General features: G+C 37.0%; 1 protein-coding gene across 1 annotated transcript in view; it reads right to left on the reverse strand.

Moving 5' to 3' along the window:
- Positions 1–23,068, reverse strand: part of GMDS (GDP-mannose 4,6-dehydratase) — a 408,288-nt gene that overhangs the window by 323,155 nt on the left and 62,065 nt on the right. The window contains exons 3-4 of the mRNA XM_005481685.4: positions 20,017–20,104; positions 16,432–16,541 (exon numbers count right to left, since the gene is read on the reverse strand). Of these exons, the coding sequence (XP_005481742.1) occupies positions 16,432–16,541; positions 20,017–20,104 (198 nt within the window). The remainder of the gene's footprint in view (positions 1–16,431; positions 16,542–20,016; positions 20,105–23,068) is intronic.

Genomic DNA, 23,068 nt, shown 5'->3' on the forward strand with positions numbered 1-23,068 from the left:
CCTTGGATCTTTCTCTTCCTAAGTACTGTATCTCTGCACTGATGATCTGTGGTTCATGTCTCCTGGGATGAAGCCCAGAAATGTCTTTAGTAAACAACACAAATACTCTCAGAGTTGACTTGGCACAAAAAAGAATATCTAGTTCAGGGTGAAGAAGCTCTTCACATAACTATGAAAATTATGCCAGCTTCAGCTTTTACATATTCTGTGCTTGCATACTTATTGTGAGCTAGGTCACAAATCACTGTAACAGAGTATGTGCCTATAACATGCTGCACAATCTTCTGATGCAACTTCAGCTTTTTTAAGCAATGTGACAGAAGACAAACACCCTGGATAAGTATTTTCCATTCTCCATCATCTTTTAACCATACTGTTCCTGCCAACTGCTTTATCTGAAAGCTGATTTTGACAAGACAGATAAACCTGCAGAATGGTGCTGTTTACATTTGCCCTTTTTATTTGGAAGTGTTTTTGTTGGGAGTTAATGTCATTGTTTTGGTTTGGATTTTGGGGTTTTTTTACATTTGGTGGTATTTGGGGATTTTTTTGGATGTGGGCTACAGTTTCTACCTGCATTATCTCATTGGTCCCTGCAACTATATTCAGAAGGATTCCAAATGACAAATATACAAATCTAAGCTGTAGAGGACAATACATACAAATACATTTGGCAGTTAAAGTACTGCTCCGGATTGAAGAAGACTGACACAAAACATTGAACCCAAGGAGCCTTCATTTACATTTAAAACAACCTTGTTGGCAACAGAATTATTTAGTGATCAGACATATCATGGAAAAGGTGTATCAGGATATTGATGGGGGGTTTGTGCATGAAACCACCTCTCAGAAAACATTATCCCTACACTGAGTCTTGTTTTGATGCTTGCAGAGCATTTATTACTTTCAACAAAGGTGATGATCAGACACCCACTCTTAGACCCAAACTTGAGATAATGGAATGCTTTCCTAACTTGCTCTGAGAGCAGGGAACATGTAGAACATCAGTTTCTCTGTCAAAGTAGAAACACAAAATGGTTTGGGATGGACCTTGCAGAGACCTTGTAGGTCACCTAGTTCCAAACCCTCCACTATGGGCAGGGATAATGAAGATTCCAAATTTCGTTCTAGTGGTTTCATACTGTTTAACATACAAGGAGGTGACTTCTCTTCCATGTTTATCTTGTATCCCCCTTCCCACTAATTAATTCAGTTGACCCACAAATTAAGGACCTGCAAAACTATCCAGAAGCAAAAGTGAGTTGCTACAGATCATTGAGCTTTCAGTATCTGTATATTTTGTATTTTTACATCTTATTATTGTTGTAGATAGTTCTACCCACTAGCCCCCTGGGATAAGGTTTGGCCTAGTTTTCAAGAGCAACTTGAAGATTAGGAGGTGGGAACAGATGGTTTCAGTCAAAGCCCTTTAAATCAGTTCCAAAGTGTAATATTTGCACACACTCCCCATGCTTACCACCCATCTAAAAAATAAAAAGAAAAAAAAATCAAAAAGTGACAGAAAAGGAGAAAAAAGATGAAACAGATTCATTCATTTGGTTTGGCTTTTGTACTACAATTTGGTAAGTTTTAATATGCAATAAACACTCAATCTGCTTCAGTTGTACTATTATCATTGCACTTAGCACATGACATGAGAAATACTGAAAATCTTTAGCATTACTAACATACAGAAAATACCTTTGATGATATTCCAAGTAATTAATCTGTTGCCACAGAGTGCTACCAAGTCTTATAATGATGCAGTTCAACATGGATGAAATGTGGTATCTAATAATAACAATTTAATAAACAGTTAACAGAGCACTCTTTTCTATTATCCTCTCTCTAATAATTTGTCACATCTTTTGTAGAACAGTTTCTCACACAGTGCTATAAAAAAACAAACCAGGGGAAAAAAAAAACTAGTAGGTAAAATACATCTGATTAATAGTAAAAAAAAAAAAAAAAGAGTGCAGATCATGCAGCCTCCAGGTCTCATTGCCTGTCAGCAAGCAAGCAATGTTCCATTTAAAACACAGCATTTTAAAAATAATTACTATATGTTTCCAAGTTAAGAGAAATACAGTAATTGGAATTCTGTGGGATAACTACCATTTCATGAAGATGCTTTAAATTACAGTCATTGACAAAAATAACTATTTCCCTATTGCCCTCTCATTTTCAACCACAGTTTCTAAAGCAAAGGTTTTTAAAACTAGCTCTAGTTATGTGAAAGGATGGTCAAATACAGTAATAAATGTAATAACAACAATTTCAGTAAAGGGAAGAAAATGTGAACAGGCCACCACAGACCGTCTGAAGAAAAAACTCTTGACACTAAGGAAAAAACCTTCCCCTTATTTATAAGCTATGCTTATAAAAAATAACATCTGTGCTTAAGTTCTTAAAATTACTCCACCCTCATTTATAGCGAACATTTTAAACTACAAATTTATAATGTACTGACAAAAATGATATTTTAGATGATCAGATTTAATTTAGTGAGTATATATTTTCTGATTTTATGCAAATCTAATCAGGCTGTACAGATCACTTAATGTAGGCTAAAAGCTAAAGGTCAAGAAGTTTCACAAGCTAACACCAGTACTTTGCAAATACTAGTCCAATTAAAGCCGAGAAGAAGCACATCAAAAAGCTTAGTCTGAAGTAATGGCCCTGTGTATTAGTGGAAGTGAATCAAATATGCATTTCCATTTAGCAGCTTCATTGAAGCTGTGGTCTGACATTACAGCACGATACTGCCCTCCAGAAGAGGTGCTACAACCACAGCAGAGCCCACCTGGGGTTTGGAAGATACGTGGAGAAGCATCCTCTGTGCTGGAGGCCCTGCCAAATACCCACCACAGCAGGTAGAGATTAACACACAAACCAACCCAAGGGCCCCTCAGCAAAGGTGTGCACTGACAGCCAAATTTCCTGACATCCACGCGCACTTTGGGATGCTCTTTTCAAACTTGGAGGTGTACGAATGAAAGCTACTTCAAAAAGATTAAAAATTGCTTGTGACATTTTTATTCATAACATTTAATGACACTATGGAAAAAGTTCCTCTTCAAACATTAAAGGCAAAGTGTTCATCTTTCCACACCCCACAAAATCAAAAGTGTCAGCTTATATAAAATAGTATAAATCTAACCATAAATTAAAAGTTAAACTACATTTAATTAAGTTTCAATTGCTTCCTTGCCTTGAAATATAATTTCATTTCCAATATGTTGTCTTTGCAACCTTTAAATCTTCAAATTATTTATATTCCATGGCATCAGAAAGTCACGTTTCACTTTGTTAACACTGCACTTTGTGAACATGTTAACATCTAACAGCAAATATGAACATATAACATATCATTAAGAAAGACACCTCTCCTATAAAAATATTAGCATTTTCTTACAAAAGAAAAGTCAAATTTAGTCTATACTTGCTGACAGAAATGATAATACATTGCAGGCAATTCTGTTTTATCAATGGGGTCATTATACTAAACTTACTTTTCCTTCCCCTCCCCCCATGTCTTTTGTTTTAAGGCAAATTTTTCATGGATTAAAAATATTTCAGCTTTATTAAGGAAACCATTGAATCAATGGAAAAATTGCCCTGTGAATGAGGGCAGGTTTTCATACTAGATACTGTTTCATGGATTTTTCAACCATTAAATTGCAACAATACTACTGCTCATAGATTGCTAAATCTACACTGATACTATCATAAATAATTTCTATTGATCAGTTGCACATCATTATTGGAAAATTTTGACTTCAATATGACTTGATGCTAATTGTCAGATTTTCAATTATTTATTTTAATTTGAAGCATTGGAGAGAAAGTTCAAATCATTGGCTTTGACTTATTCAGTAAAAATAAAGAATACTCTACACTAATATTTATAGAGGAATTCTAGTCCAGTACCTTAACCACAAATCCAAAGCAGCAAATTATAAGTAATAAACTACTTTACACAATTTAAACACATTTAACAGCATGCAATTCTCCAAAAACCACCCAAAGCTTGTCTTCAACTGACTTGTATGACGTTCTTTTAAAACCTAATTAGCATTCAGCATTTACAGTCCAATTGCTAATACATATTCCTTATCATTATAAGCTATTAAAAATATATAATGCAGAAACACGTACAGCAGCCTTGTGAAATGCAGCTGTTCCCTGGAATTTGCAGCCTTCAGTAACAGTACATCTAAATGTGACAAAATGAAAATGCACAACACCTAGGAATACTGATAGCTGAACAAAATCAAAGTATCAGACAGAGTACAGTAACAAAAACCTGCAAGCATGAAATGCTCCCAAGCACTATAAAGAATCTCTGCCAGTGATTTGAGTCACCTTCAGATCACACCTCATGACAAGTCAATCAGACCCTTTTGGGTTTTTTTTGCTGAAGTATTGCAACCAGTTTTAGGAACATCTAGTACATTAAAAAAAAATCCAAACAAAATAAACTTGCAGAGTTTTACAGAACTCCTTGCATAGTACTTCTGAAAATAACTATCATTTATCAGCTATATACATACTGTAGGGTTTCAATTAAGTTGTAACTTTTGAAATCTGCAGAAAGAATGATATACCTTTTTATTTCAGATAAACTTGCAAAGACTGCTACTGTAATTCAAGTTTAGACATGGAAGTGATAACAGTATAGATCACTATCATAAAAAAGGCATCTTATATTATCCTTTACTCAATTAAAATTTTATTTTAATTTTTTTTCAGTGGAATTGGGATTTTAGATAATGTGGATTTAGGAAACTAACTGAATCTTTTACTAGCTCCAGAGACTTAACTATGCTGAATGTATGCAATGTTTTCAGGAGCATTTTTTAGAGCCTTGCAATTAAATTTTACTACCCAGCTAACTAAATACATAGGTTGCATATGCCTTGTAATTAAAATACATCATTTCTGGTGGATGTTCTTTGCCACAGTGGAGTTTTAGAAACAAGTCAAAGGAAAAATATTACACCAATATAAAATTAGAAAAGCTCCACAGAACTCACAGCTTGTTACACAAACACACACAGAGCTTAAAAAATTCAGGAATATTAAGCATATTAAAATCTTTAAAGCAGTGCTTAAAGCTTCTAGCATCCTTTAATTTGTTTTTACATCCTTGTTTGATGCTGTAGTCTTTGTTCTGATGCTATGCCAGTGAAATTGCATCACCATGAAGCAACATTATGCAAGAATGTCTGGCTAAAATTAAAATGCTATTTCTCAGCATCACATACTTACAGGAAAAATACAGTTCAGACATTAACAATTCAATTATGCTAGCCAATATATTTGGTAAATACTTAATGAAAAATAGGGTAATGGAAAGCTAGTACGCATAGTTGTATAGGAAAATAAACCACAAGACTAATCCTGTTGCTCTAGCCAGTCTTTTGGAGTCCAAGTCTATCACCAAAGATGCTCAGTACAGCTCCATTTCAAAAAGTCGGAGTGATCAAAACAAGTTGAAATTGGGGAGTTCTTAATGTAAAGTAACACAGTACTAAATTTTTTTTTAAATTAAGCTTTTTCCAAATAGCTGATTAACTATTACATAAAACATACTTAACCTCTACAAAACAAGTTGCATGTTAGAGCACAAACACATATCAAGATGTCCTCTCTCTCCAGACCTGAGTGTTTTGCACAAGCAGGGGAAAGTTCCTATGTTACCGGTCTTTAATGTCTATAGAAAATTAGGACATTTCCTGAATAGCTGTTTTCTGCCTAAGAAAATGTAACACAGCATCATCAAAATAAGATTAAACTGCAGCAACAGTATTTAAACCATTCTGATTCCTAATTCCAATGGATTATCAAAAAATAAAACAGATGTACACTGTTCACAAAGCAAACGATCATCTCATTCACAAGAGACACTCAGTTAAGATGCAATATTCTGCAGATATTCTCTCATGATTTTTGCTATAAAAATAAAAATAAAAATGAACAGAACATCAAGAGATCTTAGACACCTCAAAATGACAACTTTCACTTTTTCCTAACAACATTTATTGGCAATAATGAAGGAGCAAAAAAAATATCTCAACATTGTTCTGGAACTTATAAACAAATAATGTTTCCTCTTCCTTCAATTTCTAAAATGCTCAAGAAAAAATAGAAACTTGTGCCCATAGTCTATTTAACAGTGGAATTAATCTCTGTTCTGTCACTCCTGTTCACACAGTCATCCTAAATCATAGGGGTTCTGAGAGTTTGACTGTGCACATTTCACTGCAACATTTCTTTCACAGAAATATTTTGTGTGATTTAGGTTTTCTCGATGCTGTTTTACACACTAAGAAAATAAATGAAACTATTTTTTACTGCAGAAAATACTTTATTTCTCTTGTTTTGCATGCCTGTAAAACACCAAGACGCTTTAAGACACACAGTTTATTTCATCCACAGATGAAGGAAGTTGAGAGGATATACATGCATTTTCAAAGTTGCAGAAACCACAAAGCCAAACTTACATAGAACAAAGAACAAATCTAGCATTACTCAGCAAGAAGACGGGAAACATGCACACACACATACACACCGACAGTTCTAATGAAACTGAAGGAAAAAAAGAAATACTGCTTTGTTATGTAAATGTACTATTTCAAAATTGAGAAAATTAAATGATGTCATTCAAGCTAATATCCTTACCTCAATGGAAAAGTGGCAAGAGACAACAACAACCCTCCCTCCCCAGCAACCCCCTTGCAAACATTTCTATGAGGTTTGGCTTCAATAGCAGTCTGTAGCATTTAGCCTCAAGAAGAATTACTGAGAGAGTTTTGGAACTGCTTATTTTAAAAAGTTTGCATTTGTTCTGCCAACGTAATTTATCAAGACAATCAGTGCAATGCATGTATTATTGCGTAGTCACAGATTTTTCATAGCTTCCATTTCTAGTGTTCAGAACAGCAATTTAGTAAATGGTTTGTAAAAGTATAAAAACATAACCATGTTATTTCTTCCAAGAACTTTAATATGTCTCTATGGAAGTGTGTTCAGAGACACAATGAAAAAAAACATTTAAATTCGATAATAGACTTAACATTTAGCAAAAGACAAAAAGTATTAAAATAGCTTCAGATTATTACTCATCAAAAAAAAATCACATGCATTTCCTTAATTTCATAGCTTGACCCATGTTCATATAGTGGATATTGTATATAATTGTTATACCTAGATTTTTCTTAAAGTTGCCACTTTAAGGCATTAAATAATAATAAAATAAGCAAAAGAATAAAAAAACCAAAACACACACAGACACACTTCTTCTTCTGCATGAAAGTAATTTAAGCACAATGAAAAAGCTCCAAAAGTCAGAGCCATTATATTAACACTTTCCACAGGGTATGATGAACGATAGTGAAAATCACCTACACTCTGGCAGATCTGTGTTACCCTCCAATCCCAGTAAACTGCAGCAGCTAGCACAATTTGCAACACTTCAAAGTGAGTTAAATATAATTTTCTTTAAACCTGTAAAAAGTAAATTACATAGTGGTTTGTGTTTCTTAATAGCTTGATGAAGAGGGTGGATGGATCACTAAAATATCAAAACAGAGTAAAAGAAACATAATTATATGAGAAACAAGTTCTTATCAAAATAGTAACCTGCCAGATATCCTCAAGCTGCTGCAACAGTTTTTCAGGCAGCTGGGTTAAAAAGCACATTTAAAGAAAGTAAACACTTAATGATGTCTATCCTAAATATAACCACTAAAGCTATTGCTCAGCCAGGATGGTTGCACTCAGAGCTCTAAGAAAAATAAAATATACTACAAAATAAGATAGCACCCCATCTTGAATTTTCTAGCCTTGACACAATTTCTTGACCTGTCACGCTATATTACTAATAATAATTTCTCTCATGATAGTTTAAAATCTGAGGGCTTGAGCAATCATTGGCATCAAAGCCTTCAATTCCACCTTTTATTTTGGGATCACCCTATTCCAAAATTTTAGATGTAGATGAGCACACAACAAAATATGTTAATGTCTACGATGACTGCAGCTACTTTGCAGCCATTAATTTTGTACTTAATAAATACTAAGCCAAACCCTGGACTAGTTTTATTAATCAAACACTTCTAGAGAGAGATCTGCAGCTAGACCCATTTTAATAGCAAATCTAATTTTGGGGATCAGAGCAGAACAGACTGCAGCTCTTTTCTTAAGAATGCTGACATTTAAGTAAACCTTACCAAAGAATGCTTGCCTGATTGAGGACTGACATTTCCTTTCTCTAACTCGCTTAAATAAAATATAGACTTTCTGGCCAACTCCTACAGTACCCCAAGGCAGCTGTATATCACTTTCAGTTGCAACTTGTGAATACTTTCTTTTTCTTTCTGTCTCTTTATTTTGACATGCATATTATGTTAGCTGATTTCAATCATGTTGCATGAGTGGATGACATACCTTAAAAGATTAAGTTTTGCCACCTGGGACTACTGCAGAAATTCAGTACTTTATAGCATCTCATACCCTTCTTCATCCTCTATGCGCCTGCACTATCAATAGTAGCTTTCTTCCCCATTTTATGCCAAACGACAACTCTTTCAAGGCTGCAGTTGATACAAGTCAGCTTGAAGTGTCATTCCCCCCCATTCCCATTCCAGGATGGAGCTGCTCCATTGTGTACAACGCTCTGCTGCCATCTATTTGACGCAAGAAATACAACGCTGTGACTGCCACAGCTGGTTTTGCCTTCCCTTTCCCCCACCTTTCTCTTCCCCTGCAGCAGCTGTTAGAAGAAAACTCTCAGGGAAGTTTTTGATCACTCCTCCCTGCTCGTGCCCAGAAGCAGAAACCACTTCAGCAGTTACTTTTGTACTTAAAAAAAAATAGCTCCAGTAACAGCAGAGGTAATCAAACAGAGGTTTGATTACTGCAAACAAAAGTAGAATTATATGATATTTCACTCTTCTAAAAAGGGAATCCAAGTTAACAAACTTCCATTTATCAGTCAGCTCTAAATAAAATATGCTTTAAAGCAATTATTTTAAAATTTGCAATTTAATTATGCAGCAGCAGAGCTCATTGAGGGTTTGATTTCAGCAGGTATCCAGATGTAACTGGGGCCACGGCACTGAATGAACATGGATTCACTGGCTGTCTCCCTTCACTACACCAGACTTAAAATTCAGAAGTCAGTTGGGAAGTCAAATCACAGAGCCTCCAAGTAGAAACCACACACAAAGCATGAGATGAAGGAGGTGGTACTTTACCCGTCATCAGGGTCACAAAGATAAACACCACTTCATTCATCACAGCATTCAGCCTTGTATGTGACTGCACAAAACAAGAACAGGAGCTGAATAAAGTCCCCAGCTTGCATTTGTAAAATATCACGTGAGAGACACCCACTGAAAACTCTTAAAGGAATCTATAATCTTCAGTTACAGATCTGTGACAGGGCACATTCTGCTCTTTAATTACTAAACCATATGGAAAAGTCCCGTCTCAGGGCTCAGTCTGGTCCTTTTTGCATCCCTGATTAAGTACTACTCTTTTTTTACATGGCTGCTTTCCCAATACACTTAAGTAACATATTTGTAGGAATGTGCTTCAGCATTTACCCTGGAAATGATTCATAAGATAAAACAGCAAAAAGAAAGATTAAAAAAAGTGCAAGTTTTTCACAGGAATTATAAATGATGTCATGGTGATCCAAAAAGCATTTGAACTCTTGTGTATTTTTCTACAGAGAGGGAAATAACACCTTAGTGCAGAGCAAGAGTAGGGAGAAAAGGAGGGGCTTTGTTGCTGGAGGGAGGGTGCAGGTAAGGAGAAAATGAGAGATGTAGAATAGGAGGGCACCGAGGCAATACCAGCCTGCAGCAGAGGTCATGAGAGTTCTTCTGTAGTTAAAATATACACATAAACATAATGCCTTAATTTTCTAATTGGTATATTAACATAACTAGCACTTGGTTTGGGGAGCAATTTGTTAAAGCTTGTATTTGTTAATAAATACTAGTACCACTGAGTGCATTATTCCATTGTTTTTTATAAGTATTCATAGCATTTACAGCTATAATACATACAGTTAACTATTAAAGTTAATCTGCTTAATAAAATTAATAGTTGCACTAAGTTCTTTGCTAACACTTGGTTTTAAATCTATTTAGTCTGACATTATAAGCTGCAATTACAGGATTGTATAAAGTTGCCATAAATACTTAGTAAACCAAGTGAAGAGACACATATAATTCCAATTGCTAACTATTACTGGACTTACCTTTCCTTCCAGGCCACACAGAATCTGTTTAAACAGGTACTGCACATATTATACTAAAAGTATTGCCTAAAATATTTCAAGTGTAAAACTACCTAAAATCAGAAGGAATTAGATTACTTAAAGAATTTAAGGTACACAGCAAAACAACACATATAAGCATTTGAAAGAACCACTTGAGAGGCTTACTCTGCCCTCTGGTGCACTCCATCCCACAAGGACACAGCATCCTGCACAAAACTCAGGAGAGCACCCGAACAACTGCAACAGTCTGAAGTTGAAGCAGCTAAAAGAGTGTGCTGAACTAGTTCAGCACCCTACAAGATCACATCCTGGGTAATCCGAGCATGAGGAAAAGCACTAAAGCGCTCTGCAGGATAGAAGGTAGCCCTGCTAGTTTTTATTCCTTTGTATTTACAGCAGAGAGCCTAATTGTCCTGGCTAAGGACCAAGACCCCACCATCTACAGCCCTGTGCAAATACAGTGTTTGCTGGTTAGCACAACAATTTTCTAGCAAGGCTGTGTCCCCAAGGCTGGTGTTACGAGCTGCCACCACCAGTAAACAGATGACAGGAGACACCTGAGTACACCACAGCCCCACACAGGGGTCCTACACTAATCAGAGGTACCCTAGGGCAGAAGACTCTACATCCATAGCCTGATAGTATAAACCAGGTTTGGAAACTCAGCTTTTGGCTAACAAATTGAACAGCCACACATGCTAAATTAGAAGGAATTTGATATCATATTGAGATGATAACATATTCTATAAAGCACAGCTATAAAATTTTCTATTGGCATAAAATTAAGGTCTGTTAGGCATGTTCTTTCCTGTGAATAAGTTGTACTACATCTCTACAAAGCATTGCTAATAGTCTTTAAAATTAACTAGACAAGATCTTGTTACACTGGACAGTCAAAATATTTCTACTATAAAACATAGAAAAAAATCCATTCATTTCCTCAAGAAGCTGTGAGCTTCCATGACATTCATAAGAAGCTTAAAACCCATGCAGTAATAAAACAGCATACTGAATGATAAGAACCACAAGGTACAGTACATAAACCATGAATTATGCAATTATAAGCAATTATCAGCCTTGCTAGTAACGAAATACTGGAAAAGCTTTACAATTAAATATTTTAATTATTTCACCTACAGTTTAATATAAGCAATATTGTATTAATGAAAAAAAGAGTTTAAAAGTCCAAGTTCCCAACAACAAGGAACACTATTTTTTGCCATGAGAAAGCATTGCATGATCAGAACCAAACTGTGTACATACAGTTAGCATATAAAAATAGAAGTGGCATCATTATGATTTACTTGTTCATCATGTTTATGTGTGATTAAAAAAACCCACCCAACAAATTAGAGAGAAGCATTCCTGTTTAATGGACTGTACTACAAAAACACATGTCCAGTGGAAAAGAATTGTTTTCAGAATTAATCCATCAAATAGACAATGACAGCAACAGGAGGGCACATTCCCAAACCTGGCTATTGAACAGCATGAGACTTTGAAAGGATGCCAGAACTCTGCAACCAGGAGCGTCAGTACTTAGGTCCATGCTAAGTTATTTAGTGCCTTGACTTCCCTCATAGCTAGGCACTCACTGTACATGTGCCATGAAAGTGCCTTCCTCATGTGAGACTGCCTCAGAGTGATGCCATCCTCTGTGACACAGACTTTGTCATAGGTGATTTTCAGCCCACCTAACTGCATGGATAGAAGGTGATGGGGGAAGAGTACTTCCCCTAAACCATCTCTGATAAAACCTGCAGGAGAAAGTCAGCTATATATAGTTTTAATTATCAGACTCACTTGTGTACTAAACAGGAGTTTAGTGACAGCTCCCATGCCATGACCCAAACACTACCTTTTTCACTATAAAGTTGCACAGCACCATCTCCGCCCAGCAATTATCACAACCACAATTACAACTGCTGGAAGAAGCCTCCCATAAAAGACTGTGATAGGAAATGAAAAAGATGACCTGTTTCCCATATGCTTCCCATTCCTCAGACCACAAGGAGTCTGGGGATACAAACAGGCTTTAGAATGTGATGTAGTAGTAGATAAGCCCCTCCTCAGGTAAGTTAAGAAAGCTCATCCTCATATATTCTGGTCTTTATGGGTGATTTTTACTATCCCAATATCTGTTACAGGGACAACACAGCAGGTACAAGCCAGAAGGTATCTGGAGGGCACTGATAACCTGAAGTGGGTGACTGAACAGCTCACAAAGGGAAATGATATGAACAGACAATTCTTACAGTCAAGGAAGAACTGGACAGGGTAGTCTTAGCCCACAAAAGGCTGAAGTACTGGAGGATCTGTCACATAAGGAGAAGCAGAAAGAGCTGAGGTTTTTTAGCCTGAAGAAGGCTCAGAGGGTGATCTCCCTGATGTGTCATTTGATAAGTGGAATGGGAAAGGATGACTGAGACAGACTCCTCTCAGCAGTATACAGTGACATGAGGTGAGGCAATGGTCAGAAACTCAAACACAAGGAAACACTCCATTTAAAAATATGAAAATTTGTGGTGGTGTGTGCTAGTTTTTTACTGTAAGAGTGAAGAAGCTGCACAGGTGAGGAAACAGGCTGCTCAGGGAGGTTGTGGGGTCTCCATCCTACTAAACACTTGACTGGAAAAAGTTCTTTGTAACCTGCTCTAGATAACTTCCCTTTGAGTAATGGGGTTGGACTAGACCGTCTCCAGAGGTCCCTTATGACCGTCAACCATCCTGCAACTCTGTTGAAATTATATGCTGCAAACTTCTACTCGTGTACTTCAAGTTTTCCCCCTCTGTAGTTATCCCACTTTCTCACCAATCCAGATTCAGAATGCAGTAAGAGACATGGATGAGCACAGGCTTTTGCATAAGTTGGGATTTTCCTCCCTGGCCTCTGAAGACCTATGCACTGACCAGGCTATTTAATGCTACTAGGACAGCAAGCCGTGAAACCAGCCCACATTTAACTGCTTGGATACATGAAAACGTTTCAAGTGCTAAGATAACTTTTACTGATGTTACACTGCCTTCTGGATTCAGAAATTTGTCAAAAAATATTTGCCAGCTTCATTAGTTCAGTACAATTCAAAGTAAAAAATATTTTACAGTGAAGTCAAACTGATGTGATCATCTGTCCTTCAAGAAAAAATAGTTACAACTTTATATCTATGTGTGTGCGTCCTCTGAAAGATGTGCAAAAAGAGACATTTATATCGTTTTAGACAACCTACATTTGGATAATTGATTTTGAAGACATTCAACAGAAGGATATGAATAACAGAATAACAGGATAACAGGATTTAGATTAAGCTATCTGCATGCTACTATATCCAATAATAGATAATTATTTAGAATCAATGTATTGTAAACTCCCATAAAACCAAATTAAATGAAAAATAAAACATGGTCAGTTCACCAGATTCCCCAAGAACTACGATTCAAAGCAGGAGGACATATAAAGACTGGATAGAGAAAATGAGGCTGAGCTGTTTATTTAGTAGCCATGAAGTGAATGTGCCACTGTCTTCTGAACTTCCCATGGTGAAGCCACAGTGCAGAGAGCTAATCCCTGTTTCTCACCAAAACAGACAGCAATGCACACTGGATAATTTGTTCCTACTGATGATATCATTCTGTTGAGTTTACTGTTTTTAATAAGGAACAAGTTTCAGTCTTCTCTCACTTTCTCCCATGTACAAGATCAGATCAGCCTCCCAGTGACCTACTTTATGAGTCACAGTCCTCACTATTTATGATTCAGAAAAACGTCTTCTCTGACAGTATTTCCCAGACTACTGTGGGTTCATTCCAAGAACCAATTTCATCTTCATTGGTTTCCTACAGGAAACCAGATCAACTTCCTATGATTTTATTTTCCTTCATTTCAGCATGGCTCACATAAACTAACTGGAAGTGAGAGTGATAGAAAACTTTATTCTGCATAAACACAGGCCAATACAAACACCACCAAAAAAATCCTGAAGACGTTACCAGTTCAAAGTGACCAGAATTTAAAGCAAGCTAAGATTAGAAGTTCTTTTCCCTCCTTCCCCAAACATGATGCATACAAGCAAACCCAGTAAGTTTATGTAACCACAGTCTAATGCTAACAGCTGTTTGGTGAAGACATTCACCTGAACAGACGGCCAAGTCCTACTGCCTCTTTCAACACTGGTAATTGTTTTAAAATGTTAAACACAGTTGGACTGTTTTTAACTCCTACCAATAACAGAGTCAAGCTCTCCCAACCACCTCAGTCAACAGACTCGGGGTGCTTATCTTCTCTCCTAGAGAGAGTACTTCAGTAGAAGTACTACTGGAGATGCTAGGAAGCAAGCACACCTTGAAGAATTTCATCTACACTTCCCATAGGACTGCTAACATTGCCTAAGTATCAGCATGCTGCATCCAGGTCAGCTTCTAATACAGCCATTTTCATTGTCCTCCAGGACGTGAGGACATTAGATTTCCAAAAGCCAAGAGTCAGTGCCAGATCTGCACTGGCTCAGAGTCACAGAGTAGTCTGAGCTGGAAGGGACCTAGAAGGATCACCAAGTCCAACTCCTAAGTGAATGGCCCATATGGGAATTAAACCCACAACCTTGGCATTATAAGCCCCATGCTCTAACCAACTGAGCTCATCATGCAGTGAGGGAATAATCCCTCCCATAACCCATGGCAGAATCATCCAAGAATCCATAGCAGCAGCACAAGCACCACTATTACCCTTTCAGCTTGCCCTCCCAGTGCTATGAGCAAGCTGTTGCAGCTTCAGCAGGCACATGGAGATAGATGATGTTAGCATGGTACTAACATTGTAGTCCCAAATTAAGTGGGACAGGTAATTCCCACAGAGATTGCTATACAGTGAGCCACTTCAAGAAAAGGGATGCTGGGACACCTAGCTGTGGACTGCAAATATCCAGCATAATTTGTTGGCTCAGATTTCACTCTGCAAAGCAGCAGTTCGGTTATCTTCTGGACCATCTTCAGCCCTTGGACTAATATAGTTCTGTTGTTATACTGCTCTTCGTGAGCTAATAAACCAGACCCCATGTTAACACAGTTAATTCAATCATGCAAGCAAATTAAAAGCAGATTTATTCTCATTTCATGTCTGTATTCTGCTGTGTGTGCTGTCAATAACTGCAGTCTTTCCATGTGATTTCCTCTTTCTGCGTTTCAAGGCTTGCAGTGATAGGAACAACACACCACTTTTTGTGGGAAGGCTTACTCAGAAACTAAATCCAAACTGATTTTCAGGAGGCTTAAATACTCCTTCACTTCTCACCTCAAGAGAAGCCAGGGAATATTATCACTTTAGAATGCTTACACATTACACACAACAAGGACAGGACATATGACTGAAGCCCAGTTTATTTTAGTGACAATTTTCTACCTGGGCTTCAGTTTCAGTTTGTAATCATGAAGTATAAATGAGGATTTTGCAAGTAAATAGTGGTCACCTGCTAGTAAACTGAGCTTTTACAGCAGCGTAGCTTAATAAATGTAAACCACCAAGTTATTGCCTCTGCTATTCATTTTCCATCCTTTTCCTGCAGCAGTACTTGCCAGGGTCAAATTACTAGTTTTTAATGACCCCTTATTATTCCACTGTCTCTAACTTGATTTTTTGTAACCAAAAGTGTTGTAATACTTCAGGTAGCAGCCTATTGTTTGTAGGTCAATATTTCAAAGAGTTATCATCTGTGTGAAAACTGAGAAGACTTTATAGAAGTGATGCATTCTGATATATATATATTGATTTTAAACAAACCAAATAATATTGTTTAAAGTACTGCTTGGCCTAAGTACACTGCATAAATTCTCAGCCAGGACTGGTCAGCAGCAAAGTCTACAGCAAAAGTTGTTTCATGTGGCAGAAAAACCAGATTTTTAGACATGCAGATTTTGTTGACAATGACAATTTGACCTCTCTTCTTCTGACATCTAAATATATATTGAGTTGCAAACTCATGCAGTAATTAAGCACCACAGCAAGCATGACCGTCTTGACTGAAGGCAGTGTTTACCTGATGAAATTAACAGTAAAACTGCTGTAAATGCTGCAGTCTAAAGTAATCAAGGTAATATACCGACACCACCACCACACATTCTCAGTGCTAGAGAAGGTTACTCACTTTGACATGGCTCTGAGCCCCCAGGTTGTAAATCTCAGAGGGTTTGACTTCATTAATGATCTTCACCAGGCAGGTGCTGTCTGTGAGATCCCCATAGTGCAGCTTCATGTCTTCAGAGTTTAAGAATACAGAGTTAATACACTTTCATCTCAGAAAAATAATGCATTTTCGGTCCATATGCTATTTCAGGTCAAGGTCTGAATAAATATTTATTGGAAAAAGTCAAGAGATCACCAGCTAAACTTGGTTTTGCTTTTTTTTTCCTTCCCTGCTTTAACCACAAAATACATTTCCACATAGGAGTCATGAACAGCATTTCAGATTCTTTTTTCAATAATCTTATTTATCTAGCAACATTTATATAATTTGTTTAGTAGCTTGCACTTAATTTCCCCAGGTTGTATCAATAAGTCAGATGTCAGGTTAATATGTCAGATACAGAATTCCAGTCACAAAAATAGGGCATTTTTCAGTTTGGGCTTCCAATCTTTCACTCAAAAATATTTTAATAACTTCTTAAACACCCATCAATGGCTTTCCTCTCCTTAGCAAAATGTTGTACGTTTTAATTTCTCACTGTGAGAAACTTCACAACACAACAAAAATGTGTAAGGTATCTACTAGGTGAACATTTAGATAATATTTCAGTACAACCTGCTGCATTCGTTACTATTGTTTTTCCATTTAAAAAAATACAGATGCACAGTGGAAGGGAATTTAACAGAACCATTTAACTGTCAATGAAACAGTTTGTGATGCTATACATCAAAATCTCAAAATTGGTTAGATACAAATGTTATTTATCCCTTCCAGACTTCAGTTTCTTTCTAATTTGTGTGTAAAAAAGAATGTAAGAGCATGAAACCAGCTCCTGTCAAAATTCAAAGTGAAAGTTGCAATGGTTTATCAAGTTGTCCTTGTTTTCAGACCCTGACCTGTCAAGAAGATATTGCAAAAGTGAAATTCACAAAACAGGTCTGGTTTTTACTCTTACTTAAAACAAAACTGAAAAATCAAACAAACACACTGCTATTCACAGATCTTTCCGATAAAAAGTTGTTATTATTGATGAATTAGCTGTTTATGGTTACTCGCCATATTTGTAAAGACTTTCGCTTGTTGTTTATGACCTTAATTTGTTGTTGTTGTTTTGGGGTTGTTTTTTTGTCTTGAAATACCAGGCTTATTACAAGAGATATGAATTCATAATACATTTTTAACTGCTGTTGAGATATGTGAATTTTGTTATTACTAATGCCAGTTTAGGGTTTGGGTTTTTTTTAACAGTATAAAACAGCAAGGAAGTTAACAGATCACACAGTTCTCAGATGTTCAGCCCTGTACATTCCCATTTAACATGTGCATGAGGTTCTTCAGGTTGACAAAGTAGTTCAGCCACGGTATATCCTTGAAATTTGTTTTCACATGAACATCAGTTGAAAAGGGCATTCTGAAGAGACTTCAGCCCCAGCTGAAGGTGTGGCTAAAGATAATGCTAGGCAGGAAAGAGATGCCAGAGCCTGTGCTCCTCTTCCTACACCAAAGGCATGCAGTCCTGCCATGACCCCCAGGCCAGAGAGCAGTTTCAGACCTTCTCAGGGGCAGCTGGGCTGACCCAGGAAACAGGGTCACTATTACCCACTATTACCATAAATTTAATGCTCTCAAGGAGAGTCCTTATTTTGGTCTACCATCAAGTCTTCAAAGCTTCTGGTCCAAATGGCCTTTCTGAAGGAGAGCAGGGAATGAAGCTATGTTCCCTCCTGACCCATGAAAAAAGAGGGTCTTTCAAGAGTGAAAGGCTAAGCAGTAAGACTTACTAGAAATGGAGTTTATTTGGTGCACAGATTCATAAACACAGATCAAATGTCAGAACCTTTGGGCTTTAGTAATATTATCCAGTCTAAAACTTCCTTAGCAAGCAAGAGCTGGAGAGATTGCTCTAGGATGCACCTTGTCTTCCTTCCTGTGCTCCCTACTTTTTTCATACAAAGAGGTTCACTGTCTATGAAGAGCACCATCTTGCAATATGCAATCGATTCCTGACAGGAAAAACACACATGGCAAAGATAAAATTAGGGTTTGCTCACATCAACCACTATTGCTTCTTTGCTTCCTACAGTACTGCCTGGAAACCCATTGTTTTCAAACAGTTTCCATGCAGCAGCCTTTCCTGAGATTCCAAGTCCAATTCCTTCTCCTCCCATTCATATGGCTACATTCTTCAGTTAAAGAAAAAATAGTTTAAAAGTGGGGGAAAAATTAACATCTGCTTTCTCTTTTCTTCCTTCCATCCCTTTCCATAAATCCTTGTATATATATTTATTGTGATCTACATTGTCTTCTCAAAACACTTTTCAAGTGATTGCAAGCACAAGATTTCATTTTCTTCATTCTGCCTTGTGAGCCAAAAATGCAAGTCATGAGAAACAGTTCTTACATTGTTCTTGACAGAAAAACAGGTTTCAGTATTCTTCATGAAGATATTTGGTTTAATTCTACTCCTCTCTTAATCAGATACTTTAACGAACAGCGTACAGCAAGTAGCAACACCATGTTAGAAATTAAGTGTGTTTTAAATAAAAATTACAAGCAAAGACCAAAGGAAATCTGTAAGCTTAATTATGCATTAAACTTGACAAAATTAGGCTCTAATGGTGTGAAGCAGACTTCAAAGACATGATTTTTTACATAATGGAGATACTTGTTGTTAACAATACCTTAAACTGGACAATACTATCCTGGACTATCAGGAAAGCTTTCACAACTCTACAAAATAGACACAGCATGGAGAACTGTGTGATTGTTAAAGTGTTCAATCCTTCTGCTGAACTGGAGTCATCCAACAACTGAGCTGCATCTCATTAAGAGACAAGTTAACTTCCCTTAAGATAAAACAATTTTTTTTTTCCATGTGTACACTAAAGGTAAGAATTTCAACTTTCCAGATTATCATTGATAACCAAGGATATAGTAAATTGTCAGCAAATTTACAAGAGCAATGCCTTTCCTTCAGGTAAGAGCAGGTACTCCCTTCCTTGGGTGCAGGAATTCAGAAGGTCCAAAGATTCATTCTTCCTATCATCAGTAAGAACTGATCATGTCTTATTCATGCTCTCATACAGGCTGTTTACAAACCTTCACCTCCATCAGACACCACGGAGCTCAAGAGAAAACACAGGTAGAGTACTTAAGATAACTGCCTCAAAAAACCCCTGTGTTTAACTACTCTGAAATCTCAGTATTTTTAAACTCACATAGCATTTTCAGGCCCAGCCATTCTAACTGCTACTACCCAGCTATTTCTTAACAATGGCAGCATTTCTACACAACATGAAGTGCTATCCTGGGTTCCTCTTATATTTTCCACATTTAAAAACTCACACACACTAGACTATCCATATTTCATGCCACATCATATTCAGAGAAAAATGGTCAATTTTCTTTCTGAGATAGAGCAGCAAGCTAACACTAGCAGAAGAAAACTCAATTCCCTTCCTGTTCCCAGGGATCTTTCTCCACCAAAAAAAACAGTCAAGATTAAATATAACATATACCACCTTAAATATAAAAGTAAAGCCTTACTTCCTTCAATGTGAGCCTGTGGGTTCTTATAGAGATGTTCAATCCGGCCTGTATTAAAAGAACTGGATCGACGAACGATGCCATGCACCTGGGGATTGAATAAGGAAAAAAAATGGAAAAGTAGTAAACATTAAGAAGAAAGAGTTCATTACCACCACTTAGAATTCTCATACATGTGGGCCTAACCCTTTTATCAGGGAATAAGAGCTCATCTCTATTCCTAAAGATGGACAGTTATCCAATTCCCAAATATGATACTGGGAAATGAGGTGCTATTAACTTTAGCACCATTGAGTGGTTTTCCCTTCTCCCTCGTCGACACCACTAGCAGCCCAAACATCACACACAGTACAGAAAACACACTGAATTTCCCCAGAGCACCATCTCCTAGTGAGTGAGGCTTGAGAACATTACTGGAGTTGGAAAAGCAATATTGTGTCTAGAAAACCATTGCTCCTTGGTTGTAGAGAAGTCTTTCTGGAGGCAGATATGGGCATAGAAAAAGCAACAGCAGGATATGGGGCTATGGAAAGACAGAATGGGCAGAGAGGAGAGAAGGGCAGAAAGAAGGGAGACAAAGGGAAAGAAGGAGCAGCAGCTGCAAGGCCCAAATGTATTTTAAAAATGAGCTGTCATTCACTTTCTGGGGTGCTGGAAGAACAGCCAGAACAGTCAGTGCTGTTTTGTAGACCTCATGAGTCACTGTCCTCCAATGGGTTGCAGGAGACACAGACAAGCCTAAGAATGAAACCCAGGTTGGGAATTTCCTTTAACCTGCCATGATAAATAAGCTGGTGAAAAGAAAGCTACTCTGGTTCTGAGTAATATTAAAGAAAAGACCCTTTGTGCCTAATACATTAGAGAAATCTTTCCAACATTAACCCTGTTTCCTCCTGTCCTGTAAGACTGCCCCATGATGCCTGCCGCCAAAATTCATATTAGCTTTGGTTACCAGCTACAGAAGTTGTGCTTGCACAACTGAAATCAAGCTTAAGCATCTGACTGTCCTCCACCTCTCCCTGGCTTTTATTTCTGAAAGTGATCCCTTGTACTTCTATGCATCCTAGACTTGGTTTGTTGAGGCCATCTCTTTATTCTCCCACTTGATGTTAATTTGCAAGAATATAGAAACAGGAACAGGCTAAAACAAGCTATGGTTATTGACAAAGAAAATGTTTTTCATTTCATCTTAAGTCCAAAATTTAACCAAGTGAAAAAGTGCACACAACTGCAGATTAATACCAGTTTGCTGATTTAAGAATGACATTTTGGCGGCAAGATTTAAAAGAGCTCAATAACTTCATTTTTATGACTTACAGGTCAAATTTATTATGCCAATTTCCTTGCAGAAAATCACTTGTGATTTTGTGAGCAAGGTATGTGTCCTGTGACATTGCTCACAACATACCTTGTTCTACAATTCAAACTCAACTTTCCACAACTGAATAAAACATTTGCCCTTTCAGGATCAGTGGGGCACTGAGAAATGTGCCCCCCAAAAGAAATTTTCATCAAATGATGGATTTATGAAGATACATCATAAAAAACATGTAATTAAAAGTCCTATCAAAATAATTCTTTATAGATTGTGCGATGAGTGTACCTATAATTTATAGGCACATCAAGTTTACAGAGAAACACTTTCAAAAAAAGACACTTTCATAATAACTTCACTTTCACAATGACTTCATTTGCACAAAAGATGCTGAAAATATTTTAAGTTCTCAAACAAACTATTACTTTGCTGAGTAAAATATCAGACTGCAGTTTTAACGTAACTCATTATTCTGAAGGAAGAAAACTGAGGTGCTCAACAACAGAGGAGGTTTAGATTAAATATTAGGAAAAAATTTACTCATGGAAAGGGTTGTCAAGAGCTGGAACAGGCTGCCCAGACAAGCGGCTGAGTCACCAGCCCTATAGGTATTTTAGAGACAAGTAGATCTATCATTTAGGAAGACAGTTTAGTGGTGGACTTGGTAGTGTTGGGTTAACCATTGGACTGGATGATCTTGGAGGTCATTTCCAACCTAAATTATTCTGTGATTCTTCTAGCAAGATTAAATATTTTGGCTTAAAGTTCTGAAGGGAGACTTCTTGAGCATTAAATTATCTATCTCTGAATGAAGTCATGCTGAAATTCATGATCATCTGAACGGCTGACCAATAAATCAAATCTTGCCAGCTCAAAAGCTTGATGAAACATTGGGCTTGCAAGAGCTTTGTGCCTGCTCATGACTGTGATACAAACTTTTGACCAGTGAGATGTGCTAAATGCACCCGTCCCAGGACTTCAAAAGAGTCGGTAAACAGACAAATCCATAGAGCCTGTTGCATTCAGTGATAACAAAAAACCCCATGTGAACCCTGCTATTTTTTTTTCTTTTCTTTCTTTTTTTTTCTTTTTCTCCCACTCCTTATTCTGGTATGCACATACAAGAGCAAGAAAACCTGCCAAATGCTTAATCCATGACAGCAATATTACCGTAAGAAAACTGATGAAAGGTACCTTTGTCTGCATGGGACAGAGAATTGCAAGTGAAATGCAAACTCTGACAGGCCAAAATGTGTGCAGACTGGTTAATCTACTTAAGAATGTATCAGTGGATTTTTCTCAAAAGAGACAGATCTTCAAACACATTGAAATTTTAAAAAGAAAAGGAAGTTGAATGAAGCATCTCAATTAGGGAGGCAATCAGTTGTCGCATGCTTGCATTCAGTTATTTAGGAACAGAGGTTTCTAAATGGGAGCACAGGAAAGAACTCCAAAAAATTGATGGAGAGCTGAAGAACAGAAGGAAAGAACTCTACCCAACTATAGTAATCTTTGTTCTGTTGAAAGGATTATATTTAATTTGGTGTTGTCAGCTTCCAATTTTATCGTGGACAATGAGAGAATGTGCTTTTGCCTTCAAAATAGCAAAAGCAATCACAATATCCCTCATCCCCAAATGGAATGGAGAAATCATAAAAAATAATCAATGTACAATACTTAAAAACCAACTTCAATAACCAAATTAATCAATAAAGCCAAAGAAAGGATGGAATAAGC

The sequence above is a fragment of the Zonotrichia albicollis genome, chromosome 1, assembly GCF_047830755.1.
Source record: "Zonotrichia albicollis isolate bZonAlb1 chromosome 1, bZonAlb1.hap1, whole genome shotgun sequence".
Classification (NCBI taxonomy): Eukaryota; Metazoa; Chordata; class Aves; order Passeriformes; family Passerellidae; genus Zonotrichia; species Zonotrichia albicollis.